The sequence below is a fragment of the Miniopterus natalensis genome, chromosome 3 (assembly GCF_054644295.1).
Source record: "Miniopterus natalensis isolate mMinNat1 chromosome 3, mMinNat1.hap1, whole genome shotgun sequence".
NCBI classification, from domain to species: Eukaryota; Metazoa; Chordata; class Mammalia; order Chiroptera; family Miniopteridae; genus Miniopterus; species Miniopterus natalensis.
The window spans coordinates 60,840,352-60,867,716 of record NC_142083.1 but is presented as its reverse complement, the minus strand read 5'-3'; the positions used below and the strand labels follow the sequence as shown (position 1 = coordinate 60,867,716).

At 39.5% G+C, this 27,365-nt stretch overlaps 1 protein-coding gene across 1 annotated transcript; it reads left to right on the top strand.

The window, feature by feature from the left end:
• NREP (neuronal regeneration related protein) lies at nucleotides 1-27,193 on the top strand. Its single transcript, XM_016224926.2, has 4 exons — nucleotides 1-135; nucleotides 1,443-1,506; nucleotides 21,238-21,315; nucleotides 25,452-27,193. The coding sequence occupies exons 2-4, from the start codon at nucleotides 1,492-1,494 to the stop codon at nucleotides 25,575-25,577; spliced, it is 219 nt and encodes a 72-aa protein (XP_016080412.1). The 5' UTR covers nucleotides 1-135; nucleotides 1,443-1,491; the 3' UTR covers nucleotides 25,578-27,193.
• Nucleotides 27,194-27,365: the final 172 nt, after the last annotated feature.

Here is a 27,365-nt window from a genome sequence, read left to right as displayed (position 1 = left end):
CCTCCTCTTCCTCCACCCCTTTCCCCTCCCCCTCCCCCTCCCCCAGCTGTCTTTCTAGCATGATGCCCTTTTTCATCCACATTTGTGTTTCAGGTGTAGAGAGGAGAGAGTGAGCAGGGAGCGGGGCTTTTGTCTGTAAGTATATGCCATTCCCATCCCCGGCCGGGAGCGCTGCTTTCTCTTTTGTGTCGATTTCTTGCCTTTGCTCTTAACCGGACCCTTCAACCCTGCAGAGTTCATGCTTCTTCCCTCTAAATTTTAAGGAGCTGAAGCGTGGACCTTAGAGAAATTCTGGCATTTTGGTCCTGCTGCATTAAGGCTGGAATTTAAATTGGGCTTAAAAAAATGCACAAGTTAAGAGGGAGAATTCTTTGGGGAAGGGGCGGGTTTAATCTGTTTATTTTCTTTTTTGCTTGTTGGTGTGGTTAATTTTTGTTCTTCTTGCTCCTAAAGCATTGCGAGGAACTGTTTTGTTTCTTTTGCATTGAATGCACTTTGGTGCATGCACCCCTCCCCCTTTTATTAAATGAATTTGTGTCCCTCCATCTTTATACTTTATTACTCTTTCAACGCTGCTGTTGCCGCCAAGGGTCTTTGTAGGCATTCAATCTTGCAACACTTTTTTCTGCATTTTCTTATAAAGCAATTGAACTTTGGAGGAAGAAGGGATGGATTAAAAATAAATGACTGCTTTTTGCTTGATGATGATAATGTGATTTGCATTTATATGTATGTATAATAACATATGAAAACTCTAAGAGCTTATGATACCCTTTTGGAGAACTTTTAGTTTCTCCATTCATCTTAATTTTTGTCATAACTTACGTTAACAAAAGAATTGTATTCTGATGATATAAATGTTGAGAGGAAAATCACTGCAGCATGTACATTAATGTTGATTTGGTTTAGGGAGAAGGGCATAATGGTGTATATTCCTCACTTTCTCCCCCCCAGTGTAGTTTTTTTTTCTTTTTTTTTTTCTAAACACGGAAGGTTATGTAATGCAGTGCCATTTCCAAAAATATCCACTCTGAGGCATTACACTACACGGTGGAAGGCTAATTCCTATTCTGCTGTCTTGATTGCAAATATACTGCCAGTAGTATGTCTGGGAACAAAGAGCAGCCAGAAAACAATCTATTTTTATCACTTGATTCTACTTTTAAGTTGCTAAACCTTTTGAACTTCGATTTAAAAATGAATCAAACACTAAGAATAGCCCAGGACTCTGCAAAGCCAGGTACCAAGGATTCCTTTGTCCCCTATTTCAGCCTATAGACAGGTTGGAAAGCTCTTTCAGAAGCCCCAGCAGTAACAGTAATTTGCATGTAACTTGTCTTAACCACAGAAAATGGTTATTTGTCTGTAACCTCTAAACAGGCATTTTTCATTTGCTGACCTATGGTGAGGTGATTTGTCTACTGTATAAACATATTTTGCAGGTTGGTCTTCCTGGACTGAAGAGAGGGAGGGTGCAAGTCCAAGACTGTTATGATTCTCAAAATGGTAAGAATTGGTCCTTAGAGGAGATTCTCAAGCCTATTCTGTCTTTATTGCATATAAATATCAACCACCCACCTTCATCCCCACCTTAGCCCTTCATTGTTCCTACCCCATCTGACCTTTAAAATGTTCTGTCTTCAGCCTGTGGGAGCTTTGCAGCACAGTAATTTATATGAATCGGATGTGGTGAATTAGGTAGCTCTTTTGATTTTTCAGTTATCTCGAATAGAAAACTGAAATTCCTTTTTCAGAAGTGAAGATTTATTTAACTTGAACAACAGAAACCATTCTGTTCTTTAAGAAGAGTTGTGTGTTGTGACATGCAAGGAATGGGCGACGGCAGTAGGGCTCAAACAAAGCAATGGGTCTTATATTAGAGATAGCCAGAACTTACCAAAAAGTAGGAGTCTGTGGCCAGCTAATCAAATTGGTATGGTGCCTGCTGTCCTTAAGAGCAATATATATGAAGAACGTGGACTTTTCTATCGATACACTCTGTCTACCGTATCTCAGATGTAATTAGCATTGTTTTGGGTTGATTTATAACCTTCGTTTATGAGAGACACCCGCTCGGTTTTAGAAGTCAAGCATGTTATCCTCTCAGTGCAAGGGTAACTGTTTATGACAAGCATTACAATCCAGAGAGAAAGCAGTTGAGTGCTTGACGGCTGATTAAATAAAGAATTAAGTGAGATATACATTAAATACAGCTGCATAAGCGTATCAGTCTTCTATGAAAAATTTCCTCTTTGGAAAAAAGTTGAATCAAAAAAAAAAAAAATAAATAGAAATGTCATGAAACTTTTCAGATAAGTACAGTGTGTCCTCCTGCAGATGTTTATACTCTTTAGAACACCTCTTTGCCACTTAGAACGTGTGGTTTCCAAATTTAGTTTTAGTCTTTCCTTTTAAACGAGGGTGGAATTTAATGAATCAAAGTTGAATCTGATATACTTGATGTTTGCTTTGAGCACAACCCAAGTATAAGCTTCCAAGGAGGAAAATGAATTGGAAGCAATTACATGAGCTCTGTTTGAACCCTGTCATGAAACAGGCTCGCAATTTTTTGTGTATGCCTCACCTGTTGTTTCAACAGGTGGATTCCAAGCACCAAATAAAATAGCTCTTGCTCGGACTTTGATAATGGTGAAATTAAGGAACTTGAGGTAGAAGAGCAGAAGGGATGAACAGAAAATTAAATTGATCAAGGGTTTGGGGCAAATGGTTCCTAACCTTATGTTACATTCCTAATTAGCCATTGCCCCCGAGTGCCAGGATGGAAATAAAATGAACCGCTGTGAAGTATTTGTTTATTTAATTGCCTTTTACTGGGACTGGCCACATCACCTTGCGGTTTAGCTCTTTATCCTAGAACCTACTCTCTGTGTCACCGTAGATGGTTGTAATATGTCAGGCGATCAGTTTGGTTAAACATAAATTTGACCGCTGACCCTGCCAAAACTAGCCCTTAGAGATCAAGCTCAAAGAGTGTCATGTTTCTATGGTAGTGAGTGGAATGAGCTTTGCGGAAAGCAAGCATGTGAGCCAAAGCTGGGAATGAAAGTTGGAATGATTTGAACGCAGAAGAGCAAATTCAAATGATTATTGCATGTTGTTAATTTCTTGCAGTTGTCATTTATGTATGGTGGCAGAATGAGAAATTACAATTTGTTGCTCTTGGAAGGATTTTTACTCATAGAAAAATTCTCACAACTTTTTGGTGATCCTTTCATCAAGATGTCAGTCCTTTTTGGCACAGGCCACTGCCTGAAATGAAACCACCGACAGTTATTGTCTGTGGGTGATTCCAAGTAACTTTCTAGCAATTCTCTTATTCCGGGAGTTCTGAGCTCTTAAAAATTTTTGTACATAGTAATGTACAAAAATTTCAGTTGTGTTTTTTAAAAACTGATATTAGAGGTGTTTTGTACCTCCACTTTTTCCTTTTTGGCAAAATGAAGTTATTTTCTCTCCTTGATTAAAACTGAAATTACTTTGTTGATTTATAACTAACTTAAAGATAGCCCACATACAATAAAAACTACTGCTAGGGAATCAGATTTGACACCTGACCACCTCTAGAAAATATATAAACACCCTTTCTGTTAAATGTGTTATTCCATTTACATAATTTAAAACACTACAGAATGTCTAATGTCAGTGTATTTAGCCTGTTTAGTAAAGGGCTTATTCCAAATACAAATTTATAATTGGCTCATTCCTATATAAGAAATTAACTGGTAGACTCCAGAATTCAAAACAGAGTGATTGAATATCTAGACATTTTATATACCTTAAAATGATAGCATTTCACAACAATAATTTGAAGATTCACTCGTGAATCCTAGAGTGAGTGCCTTTTGCATTATCAAAAAAATACAACCACTTTGTTAACTCTAGGAGGCACTAATCACATCGAATGCTGTGTATGGGACCCTTTAAGCACAACTCCAGGGGGTACCACTGACATAGACTACAATCACCTGGGACTGTGCAACTCAGGAGTACTGTTAAAAGTTTTAAGTTTGAGTACAGTTTTCCATGTCTTGGTTGAACATAATGTTCTTTTCAGTAACCCATTCCCCAACTTTTTACATTGTTTAGTAAACATGCCTTTTTCCAGTTGCCCTTTTTAAAAAAATGCAATTAACAAGATACTGTGAGTCTGCAGAGATCTTCAGCATTTCTTTAATTTATATTTGGCTTTTGCTAAATTTTAATTTCTAAGATTACATTTTGTATGGGTCCTTGGAATTTACATAGGTGTTTTATTTGCCTGCTTTTGATATGTCAGTGAGAGAAAAATACTTCAGAATGTACAGATGGTCTTACTGAATATTTTGAAAAAATAAATTATTTAATCCAATGTCAAGGTTAAGTTCTGGCTGTCAACATGCCTACCCTCTGTTCAGGAAACTTGCCTCTGAGTGTGTGTGTGCCATGGACTCAGTGGCATAAAGCATGTGCTCATTATATTTTAACAGAGACCTAGGAATTGGAACAATTTAAGTTCTCTTTAAGGCTGTTGCTGAGCTTTTAAAAAAGATGAGTTGACTCCATTGTATGTTTCATAGAGCTCTGCTTTCTGTCGTCTGTGAAGTGGCATTCATGGGTTTACAAGGAGACTCTTTGAATAATCTCTCCATTAACATAAGGTTTTCCTGTTTAGAGAAAAAGACAAAGATTGAGGAGGGATGTGGTTCTATTGGTAGCTGTGCCAGTGGGTTTTAGAATGTAAATTTGCAAGTTGCTCACAGTAATTCTTGATTGTGGGGATGCTGAAGAGTACCTAGGAGGGTAATTTTATATGGTCCTATCTTCTCTTTCACCAGGCCTTTCAGCACACTGGAAGGGGGAGAATTGGGAATTGTTTGGGAAATTAGGACAGTAGGGATGGTCTATCTGGGTTTAACCTCAGTCCGGCTTCCTTTTGAGCTATATAGATCATTCAGGCAGGATAAGGTGTATGTTAGCAGAAATCTTTGAATAAACACCTATTCAAAGTATCATTCTATTTTAACCTAATACAGTTCTTAAAAACTTGTGTGTAAATCAGATAATCATAAATACACTGAAGGAATTCATTTTATTTTAAATCCTAAGATGAATACTTCTAAAATAGGAAAATAGACTTCTAAAATATGACTATTTTACTAAAACTAAATGAGTAACCTCCGCATTTCTAGTTTTGTACATTAATTATTCATCTACATTGGACTGACTAGGGAGTGTTGGAGTGAAATACTGTGCCTGCCTTGGTCTTGCATGTATTTTACTTAGTGCTGTTTCTGACTGGAAAGTCTCTTAAGGCCTTATCCTCACAGGCAAAGGGAAATGTAGGGTTGAGATAATGTTCTGAATAATTATGCTTAAAAAAACGCTTAGTTTTTTTCTGATTCATTTTGGTTACTTAAAATGTTGCTGGAGTGATATAGGAGTGGGGAGGATTTGCCTGAATTATTTGAATTCCTTTGTTATACAGTAAAACACTAGGGACAAAGAAATTTTATCAGCAAATCCAGTTAGAATATAGCAGAGGGAAATGTATTGAATGTACTTGGACCTGTCAGCTTGGTTGATCAAGGTTCCAGTTTTAAACTTCTCCTTTACTTTGAACTGGAAAACAGGTTAACTATAAATCTCAGCCCACATCTGTAGAAATTATGGCTGCTGAAATTATCATTTATTGGGTTTAAATTTATGTGAAATGGGTGTTTCTAGGCATATTTTGCACCTAGGGATAGCTTCAAGAATTTCACATCTCAATGGTTTAAAAAATGGCAGTGATTCTGAAATTGATCTTCTAGTGTGTTGCAAGTGTTAGCAGCTCTAATGATTTAAGATTAATAATTAACATGGCTCTCAACTAGATTCTAAATATCATTTCAGTTATTAGTAGCAATGACTGGGTATTAATCTGAGCATAACACTAGATTATACTCTCCTGCCTTATTTGTTGGATCATATGCATTTCTTTCATTGACCAACTAAGTTATAGGCACCCAGAGAGTTTATAAATTTCATGTACAGTGCTAAATAAAGTATTAAATATATGTCAGGAACTATTTGGTTTGTGCATGCTAATATAAATTAAGTTGGACTTCTTTTATTTATTGTTAATGGCTTAATCATGTTTAGTTTGGGTGAAATGGAAGTCATGTGTGTCTTTACCTTTGTCTAAAAATCTAGGAAGTTGATGTGAATGTATTTTAGTTTTCACAACAAATTATTTTCCATAATTTATTAACAGGAGTAAAAAAAAAAAAAAAAAAAAAAATTGTGGTTAAACCATAAAGCCACTTGCCAAAAAAGAGTGGCTTACAACTGCTCACCTTGACCAACTTTTAATGCCACACTCTGAGCAACCCGGTGAGATCGTAGCTGTCTAGGTGTGATTCAGCTGTGGTACTCAAAGCTCACAGCAGCTTTTCCTGTGGCCATAAAAATCCCCTTCAGGGTCCAGGAGGAGCTGTGCTCCCAGTGTTGGAAATTTAAAGTCCTCATTTATTTTCAATATAATCTGATTTTGTGGTATTTTGAAGATGATCCCAAGAACACAAAGATGCTGCGTCTGAAAGTATTGAAAAGTCTGAGAAGAGTTAACAGTAGGATTATGCATCTGTTCGTATGTCAACTGAACAAGGATATTTTGGGGGAGTTTTTTTGGGGGGGAGTATTTTATTTGTGCTTAGTTCTTTGCATTATAGAAAGTGCACACCTGCCTTATGCCCTCAGTGGATTTACATTTCAGGTGTGGAAGGAAGGCTAACATGCATGACAAACTTAACAAACAGCGTGGTGCAGTCTAATCTAGAGGAGTGCTTGAGGACAGGACTGGGGGTTGTAGGGGAACACTTCTTTTTTAGGAAAGTAGAAATTAAGCTAGATCCAGAGATGGCAAATATATGGCACACATGTCACCATTAACTCTTGCTACACCTGTGGCAGACATTGCTAATCAACCTTGACAGCCATTATTATTATTATTCAGCCTCAATATGATTTCACAATCTTCAGTATAGTGTCCCATCAACCACCAGTTGGAGTTGGCACAGAATTTGAAACCTAGAAGAGGGCTATTTGTTCCTGAGAGCAGGCACTGTGCCTTCTTAAGTTTTCTGTCCCTAGTCCTTAGCACCAGTCCTTAATAAATATTGAGTGAATGAAGAATTGAGAACATTTGGGTAGATTTAGATAAGAGAGAAGCATATTCCAAAAAAAGGGAATCCATTAGAAAGGTACACTTGTGGGAGCGAGCTTAATGCATTTTTACTGCAGTAGGGAATGCCCTTGTGCACCTAGGCCCTATTTGCTATCAAGGACAGAGCTCACGAACTAGACCTAGGAGTCAAGGACTTGATGGGCTGAGCCAGAGGAAGCTGCCGAGCAGGCATCTTAGACATGGCCTGAGGCTCTCACTCAGGTTCCAACCTGGGTCAGGTTCTTTGCAGTTTGATTGTGCCCAACAGAAAGGAGCTCACACACTCACATAGGTTTTCAGTTAAAAATAAGCTGACTTTATTGCTGCCTCTCACTGCCTTTGGGCTTGGGTGGAGCGGTGGAGAGAGAGAAGGTCCTGAGCAAAAGGGACTTGGGGAGGAAGAAAGGTGCACACTTAACCTTTCTCTTTTGAGAAGGTGGCAGCACTTCCATTGGCAAATCCCAGCAGTTCAGAGGTGTCCACTTGGCCAGAGAGGGTATTGCTACTGTGCCAGGTGCCCAAAAGGAGGCACCATGCTTCCCTCTTGGGAGACTTGCTGGGTGTAGCCATGTGCTAATCAGTTGTAACCACATGTACCCGGCTGGTTCTCTCTCCCTCCACTTCTTCCTGAGTAGCCAGACATACTTATTCAAAATTCAAGCCAACACTTACATCATCATAATAAAATTGTTTACAATTTGAGGCCTACAGGCTGTTATTAATTTAGTCAATAGTCTGGTGACCATCTAAAGAGAATCTCATCACATGATATGCAAAAGTTGGGGCAAGCCAAGAACAAGAAGGATTTTTCTGAAATTTCTGGATATAGCACAGGCTCCTACCTTAGAATGCATCAGCTGCAAGATTTTCAACATGAAATGATTTTGCTCGCTCTTTTAGCCCCTTCATATGAGGTTGACTTATCACCGAGTCGCTCAATAAAAGTGACATAGATAAGCATTGCTCCTTGAATTCTTTCTGCCTACTCCCACTTCATACTTTCAAATACTTTTTTTCTAACTGCTGCATTTAGACCTCCATAAATTTAATTTTTTTGGCTGGGCAGCCATGCTAGGAGCTATGTGAACTACTACTTTATTTCTAGCCACGATGGAATATATTTTCTTAGAGGAAGCAGGCCACTTGTTATTCTAATGTGCCCCAGGAGTCCCTCCTTTGTGCCTCTGCTTACTCAGTCCTAGAAAGAATGCTCCTCTTGACAAAATAAAGCTATTCTTCCAGACCGAATTTAAATGACAACTCCTTTATGAAACTCACCTCAGTACATCCAGCGGGAATCATCTCATGCTCCTCTGTACACTCATTACACGTTCAACGTTCTACCTGTAGCTGCCTTATTTCTGCCACTACCCTCCAAGACTGGAAACTTGAAACAAGAAAATCGACCCCTAGTAACTTAGCATCATCCCTCTCTTTGGTAGCAGTTGAGGCTGTGATGCCTTATTTTTTTCCTTTGCCTCCATCAGCAGGATGGTGAATTTAGGTGTGGAAAGGTTTCACTATTAAGAGGGAACTCAAGTACAGCTAGTGAAGTTGATTGGCCTTTTCTTTCTCCAAAGTGGAAGGAAACCCTGGCCTTCATTGACATGCTCTAATGGGACCTTGGAACAGATTCCATATCCATGAACCAGTCTAATAGCTACTCCAATACCTATACAGGATCTGGCACGTCCTTAGTGATCAATAAATGTCTGTGAAATAAATGTGTGTTAATGGTCATGGGTACATGGAGATCTGTTTTTCTTCTGAGCAGAACCAAGTGGCTCACCTTGAGATTTAGAACTAGTAACTGCCCAACACTTTGCAGAGTTGAGACAGTTGAGATTATAAAATATATAAAGCCACACAGATTATGAATTTGCTACTGAAAAGTCCCTTCCACTGAACATTTCAGAAGGCTCAATATTAGGGAGGTAAGGGTGGGGGGAGAGTTACATGAAATCTAAGCAGACTACAAAAACAACTTCTAAATTCTGGGCTCTCTTCTTTTACACTTGTTTAGACAGAAGAGGTCCTGAGAGAGTCCACACACTTAGTTTGGTCTGGTCTGCTGAAAGAGGAACCTCATGGTAGAGTAGATTTCGCACATCCAAAACACTGGCTGTGGAGAGCCAGCATGCACGAGATTATTAATGGTGTTTTCCCAGCAGTTCCGCATTTGTCTCAGTAATCTGATTGAGGTATTCATGGCAGTAGAGCATAATCTGCCCCGGTTTCACCAGGCAGTGAAATCTTCATAAATAAAATTATTGCCTGTTATTACCTTAGAATGATTTTCCATCTAAGCTTTTTGCCTTAAAAGTGTTATGATTATCTAGCTGGAGATAGTTTTAAGCCCTTGATTTTAGACTGCTTTTTCAGTGTTCATCCTTACTTTCATAGACTAAAATACAAATAGAGCTCACGGTTAGAAAGGAGGAGATACATAAGAGAATGTGGTCCATGAAAGGAAGGTCTGTTTGCCCCTTTTAAGCTGAAATGAGGGACCAGAGCCATTGATTGGAAAGAAAGGGAGACTAGCTGAATAGTTGTTGCCAGTAAAAAAAAACGAGCCAAAGACTCATACCAATAAGTAATTAAAACAAGAGGGAGATTCATAATGTGCATGGAACTTTGGAGTGGTTGCCCAGTTCCAGCTCTTCTCGCGTCTCCAGCCCTTACTCAGATCACCATCACACACCACTGTCTTGATGACTGGGGCAGGTAACAGCCTTCCTGTCTGAATTGTGTTTGATACCATTCCAGCCGGGAAAAGTACTGCAGTCCGGTGGCTGAATAGGGAGAAACTGACACAAGTTGTGTTTAAAATGGGTTCGGGCATTTTGAGGACGTTTTGATCGGATGAGGTCAGTGTCAGACACAGAACCTGTTCTTGGGCAGGAAAGAGTGGAAATTAGGAGAAGATGTTGCATCTTTGGCAGTCAACATTCAGAACTGTCAAGGAAGGTCTATAGTCAGTAGTTAGATGGATAAAATATATTGACTAAGGTGCTTATAAACATGACCCCAAGTTAGATGATTACTACATACTTTCCCAAGACATACTGTTTTGTGCCCTTCAGGATGTCGCGGTAGAGTTACTCAAAATGTTCACTGGGACCATGACCTCAAAGCCTGTTGTTTGCACTTTTGCCAGGCAGGTGCTGAATCTCAGTGTGTCCGTGGGTGTGGGTGTGGGTGTGGGTGTGGCAGCACCTGGTTGAACACTTAGCCTAGTGCCTGCAGCATTTTAGGGATATAATACTGGCTGAAAAAATGAACACTGTGCAGGAAATGGACCCACTGTTTGAAACAGGCAATATCAGGGTCTTCAGTTACATGGTTAAGAGAATTAGAATTTGAAAAGATGAATTGACTAGCCCGCTACTTTCCTGAAAAGATGTCCCAGGATTTGGTAGCTTAGTTCTAAAAAAACTTTTTTTGCAAAAATGAGTCTCTTTTGCTACTTCCAGCCCAAATTAATGGGACATACTCTTTGATAAAATATTCATTCTATGGGATTGAAAGCTACCTACCAAATATTCAATACGTCACAGAAAGTAAGTACTTAGTAAATATTTCTTGATTAGTTGGACAATTGGGATTATATACCCAACCAATTCAGTTAATACAGCACCAGAAATTCTGCCCACATCTTCTCTCAGCCCTTCTCATCTTCATAATTTTGATCCTTAATTACCAAGATTTGACTGTTTCCAATGCCTAGATGCTCTGGACTGTAACTGAGTCTCCATTTCATGCTGCCCTGTGGAAACTTGGGTCTAATTATATGTCATGAAATGCCCCCGGCTTGGATATTTTGCTCACTTCTTGATAATAGAGTCTTAAATTGTTCTGATTTTGTTACCAAGGTCTGGGAGCCAAGTCTCCACATCTTTTCATTTTATCTTCATTAAGTCTATTTTTTTTTTTTTTTTTTTTTATGAGGACTGCTTTTTAAACCTTAATTTCATTATATGAGGCTTAACTGTCTATACTGTCACAATCAATTCAATCAGAAATTCAATTAAATTTGTTATTTGGCATTATACAAATAATTCATCTGATAATGTGCATTTTTACTAAATTGATCAGGTGTTCTGCTGTTGTTTGGATAAAGCCAGAGGGACACCACAGCTTTGACTGTGATTGAATGCAATACTCTACGTGCAATCTGAGGATCAAATACGACTTACCTTGTTATTTCCTATTTGGTACCTTCATGGTAGTAATAACTAATAATTGGCTTGTTACTCCAGCTTCAGTTTTCCATTTTCCTGTCTTTATAACTGTCTGCATTTCTACTACATTAATTTAAAGTTTCCAAATGGAGTCAGGTTAAATTTATTTTTCATTCCCAACCACTATTCTTAGTAGCTTATACACTGCCTCTTTGGTCTAATACGTTTTTATGTTCTTCCTCTTCAACTTGGATCACTTTATATTTTTATCTAGTGTATAGTTTGTATATCTGCAGATCACTGATAAAGACAATGTTTTAATTGTCCCCTAACTAAGCAGTTTTTAAATTGACTGAAATTTTGAAAAGCAAACTCACAGTAAACATGATTTCAGGTGCATCTGATGGAAGAAAGATATTCTGAATGAGATTGGCCATTGCTAGGCCATCTGAGAGGTGGTTTGAGAGTTCACTTGGGGATCATATTGAAACAATTTGGTTTCTTAGCAAATGCCCTTTATAATTAGCTGCAATAATTACTAGACATATGTATTGTGCTGCAAATCTTCTATACCCTCAAAGAGTGCTATATTTTTAAGGTAAGTTATTTTTGAAGGGCAGCTATTTATCAGAAGCACAGGTAGCAGAGCAACATATGTTCTTGAGAAAATTGCTTTTGACAGTAGGTGTCAGAAATCCATCTAAATTTCATCACAAGGGCACTAAGCAGAGATGCTCAACACCTACTTGGGGGATTGAAAACAGGGTCCAGCACTCAGGGGGCCTTGTGGTGTCACTCCAGGTGGCTTTGGGGAAATAGCAGAGAAGATGGATATTGACGGACTGTATTCTATGAGAGGAGAGGCTGGGTTTGCATCCTGTCTTCCCAGTGCTTGGTTTTGTGACCTTGGGCAGGCTCGTGTGTAGAATGGTGAGGATGATGATAGTGATTGTTAACCCAGATCCAACTACTCCTGTGCCTGACCCTGTTGCCAGCACTTTATATCTATTGCTGCATTTCATCCTTGAAGCGGCACTGTGAGGGTTAAATGAGTGCACCTGGAAAACATGCCTAAAATTAAAAAAGCAAAAACAAAAAACATAATGGACTCTATATGCATTTCCACAGAAAACTGGGGGTCCCAAATTTACATACTCTGCCTACATTGGTGCCAACAAGTCTGTGTATTGCTCACAGTTCTCTTCCTTTGGAGAAGTAAAGTTTTGATGATTGGTTTTCGGTGGAAAAGAGACAAAAAGATGAGATGGGATTATTCCGTTGCAGAATGTAGTCAGGACTTGGAATGAAGGTCTGAGTTTCCGTTTATATTTTTTTCATATCTATTAGAGTGTGTGAGCCCCTTTCCAGGGAACACAGCCTCCCGATTCCGCACGCCTTTTGTAGTTATCGTCACAACTCATGAGCTATTTGCTTCTCCCATGACTTCCAGCCTTGAGACATCTTATGGATTTGGGTTGGTGGCCACCGCTTAGGTCTTCTCTGCTTCCCACGGCACTGGCTGGCTGGGCCCTCATCGGAGCGAGGGAAGCCTTCCACTGAATCGGACCCTGCTCCACACAGTGGGGTTGAGAATCCAGGTGGTGTACAGGGGCACATCCATCCTAATCTTATTCTCTTCCTCTTTTACTTTTAGTTTTTGCCAGTTTTCTTGGAGGACAGGTTATTGGAAGCCTTCTAGTAGCCTCTTTGTGACCTGAGTACTTGTAGCATGGAGGTACAGATCTGGGAATATTTTTCCTCTTTTTAAAGGCAAATGTCTTAAGAGATAACCAGCAAGGCTCCGATTGAAACCTATTTTAAATACATCCTCCCACAATAGAAGCCCAGACCAAGAAAAATCCCAAATCGTCATGTCTCAATGAATAAATACGTATCTCACTAGCCTTTGGTTGAGGGCTTTAACAAAAGGAATCTGATTTTTGAAGACTTATTTTCCTATGTGGTTGGTGAAAATTTTCATAAGATTTTAATGGATGGCACAGTCATTTTAGGACAAGAGGAAAGAAAAAATAATTTTCTTGGTGAGTAGAAATTAGACTTCTTATAATTATTTGTAGGAGAAACCCAGCATACCTAAAATTATTCAAGCCGGCTAATGAAAGCAAGTCTAGATGTTTCCTATTAACCTTGGAATGTGCTTGGAGAAAGTCCTGCTGACTCCAGATGTGTAGTATTGGAAAGCATATCAAGAGCACTGCTCTCATTTGTGGCAAAGAATATATAGTTCAAAAGTTCTGAGTGCAGCTTGGTGGATGAGGGAACAATATAGTTTTCTTTCTTCCTTTCCTTTCCTCCCTTTTTTATCTTAAAAGTAGGAGAAGCATCGCAAAATGCAGTGTTTTAAATTTCTTGATTACAAATGAAAACCAATTTATATAAGGGAGTAAGGTGGTCCAGACTTGGAACTCAGATGTGTTAAGTAAATATTTACTCTGGTTCCACTCCAGGGAGGTAGAAGATTTTATTAACATATTTGTTGAGGTCACAAAGGCAAGGAAAAGCTTATGCTGTGCTTAAATGCCTGAGGGGCCTTTTTTCTTTTTGCTGCTAGTTAACAAAGGCCAGCATTTTATTTTTTTTCTGCTGAAATGAGCAAATATCTTGTTTCGTGGCCTTTCCTTTTTATTGTTCATTCGTAAACTGCTTAATCTCAGACCAGAGCTCTAAAAAGCTGCTTTATTTTTTTTTCTCTTTGTTCGAAAAATCTCTTCTTAGATACCCCGTATGAACTTTGCTTCCAAGCCTTACTTCTGTGCTTTTTCCTCTGGTTGACTTTGGGCTGTTATCAGCTCTCTGTATTTTGTTTTGTCTTCATCACTGAAAAGAAAAGTCGCCCATTTAAAAGTCCAGATTTGAAGTGTTGAACTTGATTCCTGGAGTCCAGTCCACAGTTTGGCTCTGGTTACTGTACCAGGCTGACCTCCAGCCCAGGGGAGGGTGTCTTGGCAGAAATCTGAGAATTCCTCGATCAGTAACTCCCTTTTTTGGATTTATGGAGTCTTTAGGTGGATTGCTTTGTGCTAAGCATGTTCCTCTTGGAAAGGAATGAGGCTGGGACGAGAGAGGAGAAGTTTGCTCAGCACAGATGTTTGCTGCTAACCTCTGTTCACTGTGCTCCAGTTACCCAGCGGCAGCTGCACCCTGCCTTGAACCACACACCCTGAAAATTCACCCAACAAACTGTTTTAAATAGTGGTGAAAAAGCAAAGTTGGGTAATGTTGTTAACCTTTTGTGGCTTGCTCCCGACTTGATTCATTGCTCCTCTTGAAAGTCTGCTATTATTCTTAGAAATCAGATTTTAAAAGACTCAGCGGCCAACAGTACATTGTGGAACAGAGTGACTCTGAAAGCTCTTTGTGCTGACGATTAATTTCACATGTAAACACTTTCATTTTGTTGCCAGATTTCCTTTTCCTTTCTCTGCTTAGTTGAAATTTAGAAATGAAATTCCATAGCTGTCCGCTTCCCACAGATTCCTCCGTGGCCTCTCAGCATGGCCCACAACGAGCAGAGTGAATTTAGAGGATTCCACTGTTCAAGTCCACACAGCAGGGTTCAGACACCCATGTCTGACATGTAATGTTGGGCAGTAGCAGAATCTGCTGCATGATATTTATAAAACATGGGCATTTTCTGTGCCCGTAGTGGCCACATGCACCCAAAGCAAAGCCAGTGCCAGCTGGCTTAACCAGTTTGGGAGCTGTCATCGTCTTCTTCCTTGAACCTTGTTGTCTCCCTACCCCCATTTCTGCAGGTGAAGAACTTTTCAGGCCATGGAGAAGCGAGTGTCAGCACGTGCTGCCCTAAAAGGCCACCCTGTCCTTTCTGGCAGGAGGACATTTATGGCTGAGAATGTTTTGTAATGCTTGCTCTGTAACTCCCCATTGTTATCACAGCCACGCTTCCCTTGGTCCCCAAGCCAGCCGAGGCGCGAGCGGGGCTGTGATTTTGCCCTCCAGAGCGCCCAGCGCGGCTCAGGGGCCTGCCTGCTCCCCTTTGCCCTCTGCTTGCGGCGCGTTTTCTCCGCCGTGTGCTTCACCTTCAGGCAGCGTCCACAGAGCTAGGCAGCTCTCTCAGACTAGCCTCTAGGGACAGTGCATCATCTCCTGGCACCATCGAATCTTTGAGGTAATGCTGTTCGGAGAAAATGATCCCCGTAACTCATTTATGGTTTCAGTTTACACCCTGCCCTCTCACATGACCAGCAACACCTGGGTGCAGAGTGGCTTTTGAGGGAGATTCTTATGAGCACCACTTCAAAGGGTATTTGCAGAAATGAAGTGTGTGTCTATGCACGTAATTTCCCCTTGTATCACAGTGCGAGGTTCCACAACTTCCCAGCCAATTAGGCTGAATGAAACATGTACACACACACAGACACACACACACACACACACACACAGTTTAATTGGCAGAGAGATTATGAAATATACTCCTTTGCTGCTCAAGGAATTAATTATGCAGGTTGGACACCTGCTGCCCTAGTCCGCTTTCCTAATTACATGGGGTGGGCACCTATCCTTGTTAAGACATAAAAGGGCCATGTGTGTACATTCTTAAGCACATAGAACTCCATCAAGGAGAGAAAATATAATTATGGTCATTAACAACCAAGCCATGCAACATCTTCATAGCAGGTTTCTGAGACACTATGTTAACCAGTTAAGTAAGTGACGTATATATATGTGGTGTATTTAAACTCTGAATAAAGCCATGGCCCTACCTTTGAGGATCCATCTCATGTAAGAGTCTCCTAAAAGAAACAGTGATCAAGACAGTAAATAGAAGAAAACACAAATTTAGAAACACATAATGAGTAGATGTAATTCAAATTTTACATGCAGTATAGAAGTGGTTGTAAACATCAATTAGATTGATTCTGTATGTGGACTATGCCACTGGAAAAAGAAATAGCAAGTTTTGAAATGAAAAGCTTAAAAGAGATTAAAAAAGAACTTAAGGGATAATCCAGTTTGCTTTTTTTTAGGACCTTGCAGAAGGTCTCTGGTTTTCCTCACATTTTATTTTTCTAATTAGGATGCCAAGTCATAGTCATTGCCAGGCTAATTACCTTATAGACTTTAAAAAATGAAGCTATTTTTTATGATGCATTGTCCAGAGAGTAAAACAAGCCTTGAAAAAAAGACTTAAAAAGGCAAAAACTATGAGCATTATTTTCTCAACTTGTATGCTGTGATAGACAATTGAGACTTAAATACCAAACTATCAAATGAAATAGTACATTTTCACCATTAAACTGCATCTAAATATATTGTGGGTTTAAATATGTTCAATATATACTTGAAAGCAAAAAATTGCTTTAACCTAAGAATTGCTCAGGGATATTTAAATACATATCTATCATGATTAGTGTATTTAAATCAATGTAGTTTTTCATGTCAGTTCTGTTTTTAAATATAGTCATCAGTGACATCAATATAGTATTGTAGAAAAAGGTGCATTAACTAATATATTTAGTGAACATCCAACCTTTCCCAGAAAGGGAAAAACCTCTGCATGTTCTGCAATTTAAAACAACAAAATTTTCCTTCCCCTCTCTATTTTCACAGTGTTTTCTTAATTGTGAGGGTATAGCTTGCTTCTCTGATTTCTGGTTTCTGGAAGAACAGTCTTCTAGAGCAACAATTTTCAACCTTTTTCATCTCATGGCACATAATGTAATTACTAAAATTCTTTGGCATACCAAAAATATATTTTTTATGGATCTGACCAAAAAAGGTATAATTTTGATTCATCCACACCAGACGGCTATGGTTGTATTATCATCTTTTTTATCTGGCAATCTAAGGAAAAAAAGGTCAGTGCCCCTGACTAGTCAGCTATTGAATGTTTTTAAATTCTTGCGGTACACCCATTGAAAATCGCTGTTCTAGAGAGTTTTGAGGATTTTACTTGAGCAAGAACAAACAACTTCTTATTTTATACATGGAAGCCACTTTTAAAGGACACATAGCTCTCCTGTGAAAATCAAGGCACACTTTGGCTTCCTTATTTAATAAATCAACAGTTTTGAGGTCTTCCCATTTGGATTATCCAGATGGCTTACATTTCTGAGACTTACATCACCACCATAAAGAGAGAGTTCAGTGAAGTTATAAAAAGAAAGAAAAACAAACTTGAATCCAGAAAACTGAATGAATGGAGCATCAGTTGACTAGTACCAAAAAGAACGAACAGCTTTTGAGTCCAGCAAGAACAGAAGAACTCCAGAAAGATAGATCCACTTATCTCTGTTTTCTGACCCATGTATCATCAGTACTCAACAGCTTCAATCACAGGGTCCTTGCCAGCTCCTAATATTCTAAACTAGGTAAAAAACAGGACACAGCAGCTGGTGGAGTCGCAGCCCATGGAATGGCTTCCAGATCTGCTCACTGCCACTTACATTCCCTCTGTTGACAGTGCTACTGGATGTTTTGCTAAATGTTGGTTTTGTTTGTTTGTTTTTAGTCTGTTGATATGTGTTCCAACAGCTATTACATTTGACATGACCTATACTTTTTTAAATTGCACTTAAAGCACTGTATTAGTTTGCTAAGGCTGTCAAAACAAAGTACCACAGACTACATGGCTAAACAGAGGTTTATTTTCTCACAATTCTGGAGTCTTCAAGTCTGAGGTCAAGGTCTTGGCAGTGTCAGTTTCTTCTAAGACTCCCCTCCTTGGCTTGTAGATGGCCTTCTCCCTGTGTCTTCACATCACCTTCCTTCTCTGTGTGTCTGTGGCCTCATTCCCTCCTTATAAGGACACCAGTCTTTGGATTAGGGCCACCCTGCTGACCTCTTTAAAGACTCTTATCTCCAAATATCATCACGTTCTGAGTTACTTGGTGCCTAGGGTTTCAACATATGGACTTAAGGTTGAGGGGAAGAAGCAACTCAACCCATAGCACACACTTTTAAAATGATCTTTTAGGTCGATCTCCTCTGCTGCCCATTTGAACTCCTAGAAGGCAAGAACTACATTCTCTTTTTGCAGTCCCCAGAACCCAGCACATTGCAGATGATTCACAAACTCATGGTGAATGCATGGACAAAGGTGTTTTGAATTACTTGAGAAAAAGGTAATAATTGTCATAGATCTTTTCTCTGAAAGCCCTTCATTTTAGTCTCAAAACACCACAGGTATAAGAAAGAACAAAGCTATAGTGTAAGTGGTATAAATTTTCAATAATCTGCCACCTTTTTCCAAAATCATAAAAGGAAGTTCAAGTATCACCTTTAGATACCATGTCCAGAGATATGCTGAGTTCTTAGAGATCAGCCAGTAGTTTTTAGTAGTTAGTAGACTCCTCCATCCCTGCCATTTTGGGCATAAGGTTCTGATTCTGAAGGAGACAAAGAATCTACCAGAAGGCCAAAGTGACACTTGTTCCTTAAGTATGCAGTGATTACTTTATGATTCAAACACTAAACAATGCCTATTTAGAAATGCCCTTGACAAACCTGTGGCTAACTTAATATGTTTCAAAAGAACAAATTCGAGATAGGTGGGGAAGTTTGCTCAGTTGTGGGTCTTGCTATCAGATACTCGTGTTCCTGAGTTCTTTGGCAAAGAAAATCACTGACTGTTTTTCTTTAAAAAAGGAAAGTTCTTGGAAAAATAAGTTGTAAGAATAAGTATAATAATTTCTGAGAGGCAGACTATCTTTCCCTACAGATCAGACTGGGGTGGCTTTAGTATTGATGCTTTGGACCTAGAAGTTAAATGCTAAAACAGTGTGATTTTGTTAAAATAGCATATCACAGAAAATCACAAGAACACAGACATAACACCTTTACTTGCCTTTGCTTTTCATTTCATACATGTGCCTACTGAATTTTTATATGTATTTTTATCAACATGTTTGGTTTACAGGGAAACTTTATTTCTCATTAATATGTGCAGTATTTTTAATGGTACTTAAAGCATGCTTTTAAAAGTAGTAAAGTAGAAATGTAATCATTTTTTATCAATTTATAATAAGTGAACTTACGGTTGATCCTAATTTAATGGCCGCCTCAGATTCAGCCCAAACTGCGATTTTGTGTGCTGTAACTTTGTTTTAAGCCTTAAAAACCAGCATGTGTGTTTTAGATTGCAGGTTTGCTGTCTTCACCCATTCCTGGTTACAGGGCATGTCATGGGTGGCTCTCTGTCCCAAACAAGGCAGATGGTGGATTTCTCCCAGAAGCAGCTGGTCACAGGAGGGGGAAGCTGAGCAAGAGGAAGGAGGTGGGGTTTGGGGGAAGCACATGGCCCAGAAAGCAGACCCAGTGCAAAGTCAGAAAATAGGTCCAGTTTTTACAGGATGAGTTCTCAAATATTTAAGACCTAAATGTATGTGTTGGCTGTGGACTGTGTAATTTTTGAAAGAGAGGTGGTAGGCCATTTGCATTCTTGGATAATTCAAGAGCATTGGGATAATGGGAAGAATTGATGTTTAGAATCTGGAAACCAGGTTTGAGTTTAAGTTCTGTCTTACATTGACTGTGACTTTGGGCAAGTTGGGTGACTTTTTTGAGTTTCAGTTTCCTCTTCTTTGTAATGATAAAACCTATTCACAGGTTTATTGTCAGGATGATTTAGCTAATGTGTGCAAAACTGCTTTGTGAACCAAGATGTGCCATAAATATTACTAGAGTAGATCAAAGGTATTGTTAGACTATCCCAAGGAACCAACACAGCCATCCACATTTCTTACCGAGACCTCCAGACAAATGGATTGATTGGGATATTGAAACATTCCAGTTAGCCCAGAGATTAGGCTATCACATCTGGTGCTCCAAAAACATGAGCTACCAGTAAGTCTGCTTGTTAACCTATTAATGCAGTACGATTCTTAATATTATCAAATATGAGGCTTATTTACAGCACTTAGAGAATCAGATTTGGAGGATATCTTATCTAATTTCCTCCCCTCCCTTCAAGACGGGCCTGATCAAATGTGAATTAGCCCTGAGTTAGGTTGTTAAATTCTGTTTCTAAATTTCTTAAAGTGGGTTTAACATTTTTCCTCTGCTAAGTTTTTTCTTATAGCTGACCTAAATCTGTAGGTGTAATTTAAGTCCTAATCCCCGACTCCTGTCTTTCACGGAGACGGAGAACAGCTGGTCAGCAAATTCTTATGGTAATAACTCTTTGTATATGTATTTAAAGAAGAGTTACTCAGCTCGGCTCACTCTCTGCACCTCATCCCACCCCTACCGCCACCCCCAAATTCATCAGCTAGTATTCCCCGAATCATTTGTGGCGATGCTGCCCATCTCCCCGCCGCTCGCTCAGGCGCTGTGCTACTTTCAGGCAGCTGGGCAGTGTGTTGTCAGTGGCTGCATGGACCTGGGAGAATGCCGGCTGCTTCTTCCTTCCCTCCTTATGGTTTATGCATAATCTTGAGCCTTCTGAGAAATGATCAGGATAACCCCTAAAAGTGTTTGATGGGTGCATGGCACATTTATCTCATAAATACTGGATTTTGCAAGATTGTTATCATAATTTGTTTGGAAGTTAGGCCTCCCCAGTGCCTTAGTTTGCTCAGCCGCTCATGCCATGAAGCTACCACTTGGTATGCTAAAGATAACATTGATTGATAGCTCTGTGGACCTAGTCTCGGAAGACGTGGAGCTAAAACTCTCCTGAGTGCGGCAAACATGCAGAAGCTCACTAACATTCTTAATTTAAAGAGTTGATGGGCCTCCCCAGCACTCTAAAGTTGCAACGGGGAAGTAACTGATCGGTTTGGAGGACTGAGCTCATTAAGCTGATCATAAGTGGGTTCAAAGTGGATCCTATTCTTAATCTAAATGCGTTTGCTCTTATGTCTCCTTTAGGTTTATTACCCAGAGCTTACTGTCTGGGTCAGCCAAGAACCATTTCCAAACAAGGAAATGGAGGGAAGGCTTCCTAAGGTAAGATCCTTAGCTACTATTTTGTTAATTCTTTTTAAGTTTAGAAGCACTTTTTAAAAAATCAGAGTTATTCATTTTTCATTTTAATATCCATTATAGCCTACTATAATGATTTGTTTCTCTGTTACTATTATGACCCTGGAAATAACATATACTAAGAAATAAAATCATATCCTAAAGTCCTGTGACTCTTAAAGTTCACATTATCTACCTTTCTCGACAAGTACAAAGCATATTTTCATTTAATAACCATGGAATCAATGTACATTTTATAGATTTTTAATGTGTTTGTTCCATTCCTGGGTAAAGTCAAATGCAGTGCTGAAACTAAAAGACATCTTAAAAGGATAAGATGATGACAGTTTTGTCCAGCAATAATGCCTGAATGTTTGATAAAATTACCAGGGAAACAAAACAGAAAGAACATTAAAAAACTGTTATATTTCTTTCTTTTAATTTTTAGCCCTAAAGTATTTCCTATAAACATACTTTCATTGTGCTTACATATTAGATGTGACAATTCTCTGCTTTAAAAAAAATTGTAAAATGTAGATTTTAGATTTTAGCACCATTTCTGATCAAAACATTTAAAAATCATTTATTAGTTTTAGCTATAGATACTTTTGGACTTTGCCTGTTACAGTAAATATCATTTGACCTTAAATAACAAGATTGTACTTCTTACCACTGGCCTGCTGAGTTTGCAATTAATAAAGAAAAACAGAGTCCATTGAAAATAAAAATTAACATTTAAAAGTTTCAGATGTGTAATTGACCAATGATGAAGCCTACCCAGCTATTACTGATATATCAATGTTTGAAAAACTCTCATATTTACATTAAATGGTTTCAGCAATTCTGTCTGTTACTGGCAGGCAGAATTTGAAGAGAGTGTGTCAACTGGCAGTTTGCAATGAAAGAAAGCACTTCAAAATCACTTTATTTTTTAGAGAATTCCTGAAGGTCAAGGTTGAAAACACTGGCAGAAAAGCACATGAACAAAATTATTTTGGCCCTGTCTGAGCTAGACTTGGCTGATCTTGTGTAGTTGGAGTGGAAGTGAGCTAAAATACTGGAATATCACTTAAAACACACCTACACCCTGCCATCACACCACCACATCGCTAACACTGGCAGTGTAACTATAGGCATTTGTGACTGGGCCGGCTCAGGGCAAAAGTCCCCTGAGCAACTGAGGGTAAGACATGATCATGGAAGCGGTGACAGAGTGTAGTCTTTTCATTAGTTCCTGCCCCATGCAGGCATCCAGAGGTCCTCTCTTTGATACTGGTGACAGCAACCAGAGAGACAAAACTAAGCAAGTTTCTCAGTGCCTCCCTTTCTTCTTGGAAGCCAGTCCAGGTCCCAGGCCTTGCATACAAGGAGGCGTGCTTCAGGGAGCTGGCACAATGGAGCCTGCGATTCAGGTCTTCTGTTAATTTTAAGCTCTTTCCTCTATATGTGAATAGCATCTTAAGCATAATATATTTGTCCTATTTCCAGCAGTTTCCTTATGGAAAAGCACATCTTCACATAATCATAAGAAAAATAATCTTGATTTTCTTGGTCCAAGGCACATTAAGGAGTAGCTGGGGGATTCATATACTAATAGTTATGAGAGAGGGGCATCTGACCCGAGGTAGATCAGCTGTAGGGGCTCCAGGAGAACCAGTCTGTGGGAGCCACTGCCCTTCAAAATGCCTCCTTCCCTTGCTACAGAAGCCTAAAATTCCTTTAGTGAGGGCAGAAAGACAGTAGTGTTTTTAAAAATTTTTTTATTGAAGGTAACAATTGAAATCTAGTAAATTCTGGCCCCCAAAGGGAGCATGTGCAGAACTTTCTCTCCCCAGGAGCTCCTCTCCCCACAGTGTTGGGTTGTGGCCCCTCGGGCTGCTTCAGTAGCATATGCCTTGCATGGGTTACGCCATTGCCTTGCTATTTCAGTTGTACTTGGCAGTCTCCCATACAGCAAGTTAATTAGGGGCAGGATGGGCAGGGACTGTTTTTGTCTCTGTTTTAATCTTTGTGGGCTTAAAATCTAATAGAGTACTCAAGCCATAACAGGCACTCAGAACATGAATAATAAATGAAGACATGAATGTTTGGGAGCCTCACAAGAGAGAAAAATAGTAAAAATGTAGATTCCCACCTGAAATAATCTTCACCTATTTTTTCTTTCTTGGAAGTAACCTTTCCCCAATTATACAGGTCCCACTCAGCTCTTCATTTCGTTTTGCTGTATATTTTCCATGGAGGTAAAAGATTAGTAAGACTGAGACATATAGAAACAGACTAATCTTCTGTATATTTACTTTTGAACAGAGTGAGTCTGAACTGAAGTTAGCAGTTTGAAGGCCAGTCATGTACAGAGGGCAGTTGTTGAGTGAAATAATGTTTGTGAACTTTTGATTTTCTTTCCTGGCCTGTGACAATGAGGAACCACTGAATTCTTCACTTGTCTAAAACCTGTTTGTCATATCTCAGACCATACATGCTAACTGGCTAGTGGGAAGGAGGAACAAACATTATTTTAAAGGCACCAAGATTACAGTAGACTTCTTTTCTTTTTTTAATCTTGGGATTGCATACCAAAATTTTAAGATTGAAATGATTTTCTTAACTCATAGGAACTGCCCGATAGAAAGCTTTGGAAATTTATCTAGATCCTTAAATGTGTGTGAGGGAGGAATTATATTCTAATTTAATTTCCTGGTTTGGTTCTGTTGATATTTAATGAGACCAACACAGCCTCTAAATTACAACCTAAGACTGGAACATTAAGGTACATACTGAATGGATCTGATATAAATCTTAAAAATGTTATATTGTCTCAATGTCTGAGATTTCTAAACACAAAATTTAGGCATACCAGATGTTTAGTATGAAAATTCCATACAGTAAATAAGACTTCTTGAAGTTGAATTATTTGTGACATTCAGATCACCCTGGGGCTGCTAAAAACATTGATTCGGTTTCAGGTTGTTAGGCAGTTCCTAATGTCTTAATTCTTCTTAAAAAGAAATTCAAATGTGATCGCTTACAGATCAGAGAGCAAGATGATCACTTTAATCCAAGTTCTTATATGCAGGCAAATTAGCTTATTATAAATGTCCTGTTAGAACATGTGACCTGAGCAAAAAGGAAAAAAACCAGATATTTTAAAACCACAATGAGTAAATTTTTCCAAAGAAACTCTAGTAATGAATGGTTTGTCTAAAAGAGAAATGTGTCAAGTCACTATTTTCATATCTGATTGGGGCATACAATCTATTTGTGGTAAAGTAAGACCTTTATTTTATAGCATCCAATGGCAACTGGGGCTTCCTGTCCTGTCCCCTTGCTGCTTGGTTACGATGGAGCGCTTCTTTCCCTTGGCGCCCAATGGACCGTCGGTCACATTGCGGTCGGATTTTCTTAGAGACACAAGAATCTCACTCATCAGGATCGTGAGCAGAGACTTAGAATAGCCCCAGCTAGTCCCAGCTAGCTGACTCTCTCTCTTCTGGCCTTGGTTTCACATTATCATCCCCTTTCCTGCAACTCTCTCCCCTGCAGCCCCTCCCTCCCAAACACTGTTTCCCTCCCAAACACTCCCACCTCTGGCCCCCACTTCTTGTTCTGACCGTGTGGCCCACATGGACTGTGCCAGCGCTTCTAGAATAGACTACACATAAATTACATTTGTGATATGCACATTGTGATATGCTTTAAAGACACTTTTATTATATATTAGAAAATAGACAATTACCCTACTCCACCACATTATTGAACTCTTTTTAAAAAAATATTAATACTGCTGTGAGCACCAGTCATCCAGCTTCAGGTCAGGCCCTGACACCAGAAGCTGTCCTCGGAGCCTGACTCTTGGGGAATGCTGCCTCCCACGTGGCTGGCACAGCCACTAGAGAAGCACTTTTCCTGCTGAAGCCAAGGCGGCTAGTGTTTAATTACTTCATACCCCCACAGACCTAATATTTACATTCAGGTGAACTGTGTTTAATATGTAAACTCTGTTTGCAAAACATTGGGAGTTCAAGGATAAAAGGCAAAAATTTCCAAATGGTTTCAGACGTATGACTAAGTATGTCTCTTTTGTGTGTGTTTGTCTGCTTGTGCCTGGTCCACCTGCGCTTCAGGGAAGACTTCCCGTCCCGAAGGAGGTGAACCGCAAGAAGAGTGACGAGATGGAGGCTGCCGCCCCGGCTCCGCCTGGCAGCAGTGACCTCCGCTCCCCAAGAATCGGTTACCTCCACTCTTTTTAATCGTAACACCTCCATTTGTATTATGTATGGTGTATGGGTATTGATGAGGTCATGGTATCATATATGGGATTTTTTTCTGTGTAAATCATCAAGTATAAGAAGAAACTATGGGACTCTGAGCCTTGCTTTAGAGAATTTACAGTGGACAAATAGGTATCATCAAACCAGTTTTTAATCATTCTGACTCAAGTGAAAACGCTCAGAATTTCACACTGTGAATCCACGTTTACAACCCTTACAGGTGGGCCTTCAGGCCTGGTCGCTACGATGACGTCTTCCACAACTCAAACTCCCACTGCTCTCACACAACCGGTCCACTCCTGCCTTGTCACTCATACAGCTCCCGACTGCTTCTTGCAGAGGCTGAGAGTCCCCATTTTTTTTTTCATTTAGATGTAACAAACCTAGTAGTTTATGTTCATCAATTGTCTGTATATCTCTATATTTTACCCATGTACTCTTTTGATGTATAGAAGTAGTTTGAAACTCATTGTTTCCTTGTGGTAAGTGACCGAGATGCTGCCACAGGACCTGAGACACTGATGAATGGTGCTATTTTGGACTTTCAACATGCTCCTTGGCGAGGTAGCTCTGATGGAGTTATTTTTTATTTCCATGTTCTAAGAAGGTGTTGGTACTCTGTTTCCCTGAATGTTGTTCTCTAGACTGGATTGACTTGTTTTCCTTGTGTCTTCAGTGTGGCTTTCTTCTTCAGCATTGTAGGTTGAGCGAATGCTACCGGAGAGGGTGTGAGAGGCCACGTCTCGTTGGCTGGCGCTCACCGACCCGCAGTCACTGGAGCGGGAGCAATCACAAAACTGTAATTTACTTACCAAATCTCTTCCTTTTGGTAGCCTCGCCTGCCTAACTTAGAGAAAGAAAAGCAATAACTGGACAGGCGTTTTTAGGTGTCTCTCTTGGTTCTTTTTGTTTGAAAGAATATTTGGGGGGAAAGGGAAAACTCTTTTTTAATAAATGCCCTCTAAAAAAAAAAATCCAAAAAAACTGGCATTTGAGTAGGAATAGGGAAATTATACCTTTCTCAAATATTAGGTTGGAAAAAGTCTCTATACAAAATTAAAAAGAAAAGAAAAAGGCAGAACACTCTTTTTTGGTGGTTTTGATAAGCAAGGTATAGATTTTACATTTTTGTCCTTGCTCCCAATGGAATGGATAAACAAACAAAAAAATCAGAAATACCATCTACTCACGGAATGTTGTTGCGTTAGCCAGTCTGAAAGCCCACCTTAATTTTTATATAACTGTCTTTTAGCTCTTCCTTCGACAGGGCAGGCTCTGTTCTGAACTGTTCCGCTTCTGACTGTTCAACATCGATGATGCATGCGCTGCGCTTGCCCTCCTCTTGCTCCCCCGTTGGCCTGAGTCTCTCGTGCATTCCCCTCTCCCTCCTTTGTTAGAATAGGTATTCCAGCTGTGTAAATAGAGCAAGAACAGTACTCTGCATCTGTGGCATTAATGTAGTTGCAGTTGTGTACTGCTGAAAATGCAGGCTTTTGTAACAGTGTGATCTTTACTGATGCACTCATGACAAGTACCCAATGTATTTTAGCTATTTTAGTAGTATTTGTTCAATAAATATACAAGCTGTAAGGTAACTGGCTTGGCTCGTCCTTGGAAAGGCCCGCTTTGGAATGCTTTCCCTGCTTCATGTTAATTTGTGTGTTCTCAGAACCCCCAAAGTAGGCCCAAGGGCAAACATCAAAAGGGATCGAATCAGCTCTACCTTCCATGCATTTTTCCCTTTGGAGGGTTTTATGAGATTAGGGG

Bases quoted from the DNA above. Each gene is read 5' to 3' on its own strand.
- NREP (XM_016224926.2), top strand. The intron at 21,316-25,451 runs GTAAGATCCTTA...CCTGCGCTTCAG, and splicing joins TGGAGGGAAGGCTTCCTAAG to GGAAGACTTCCCGTCCCGAA.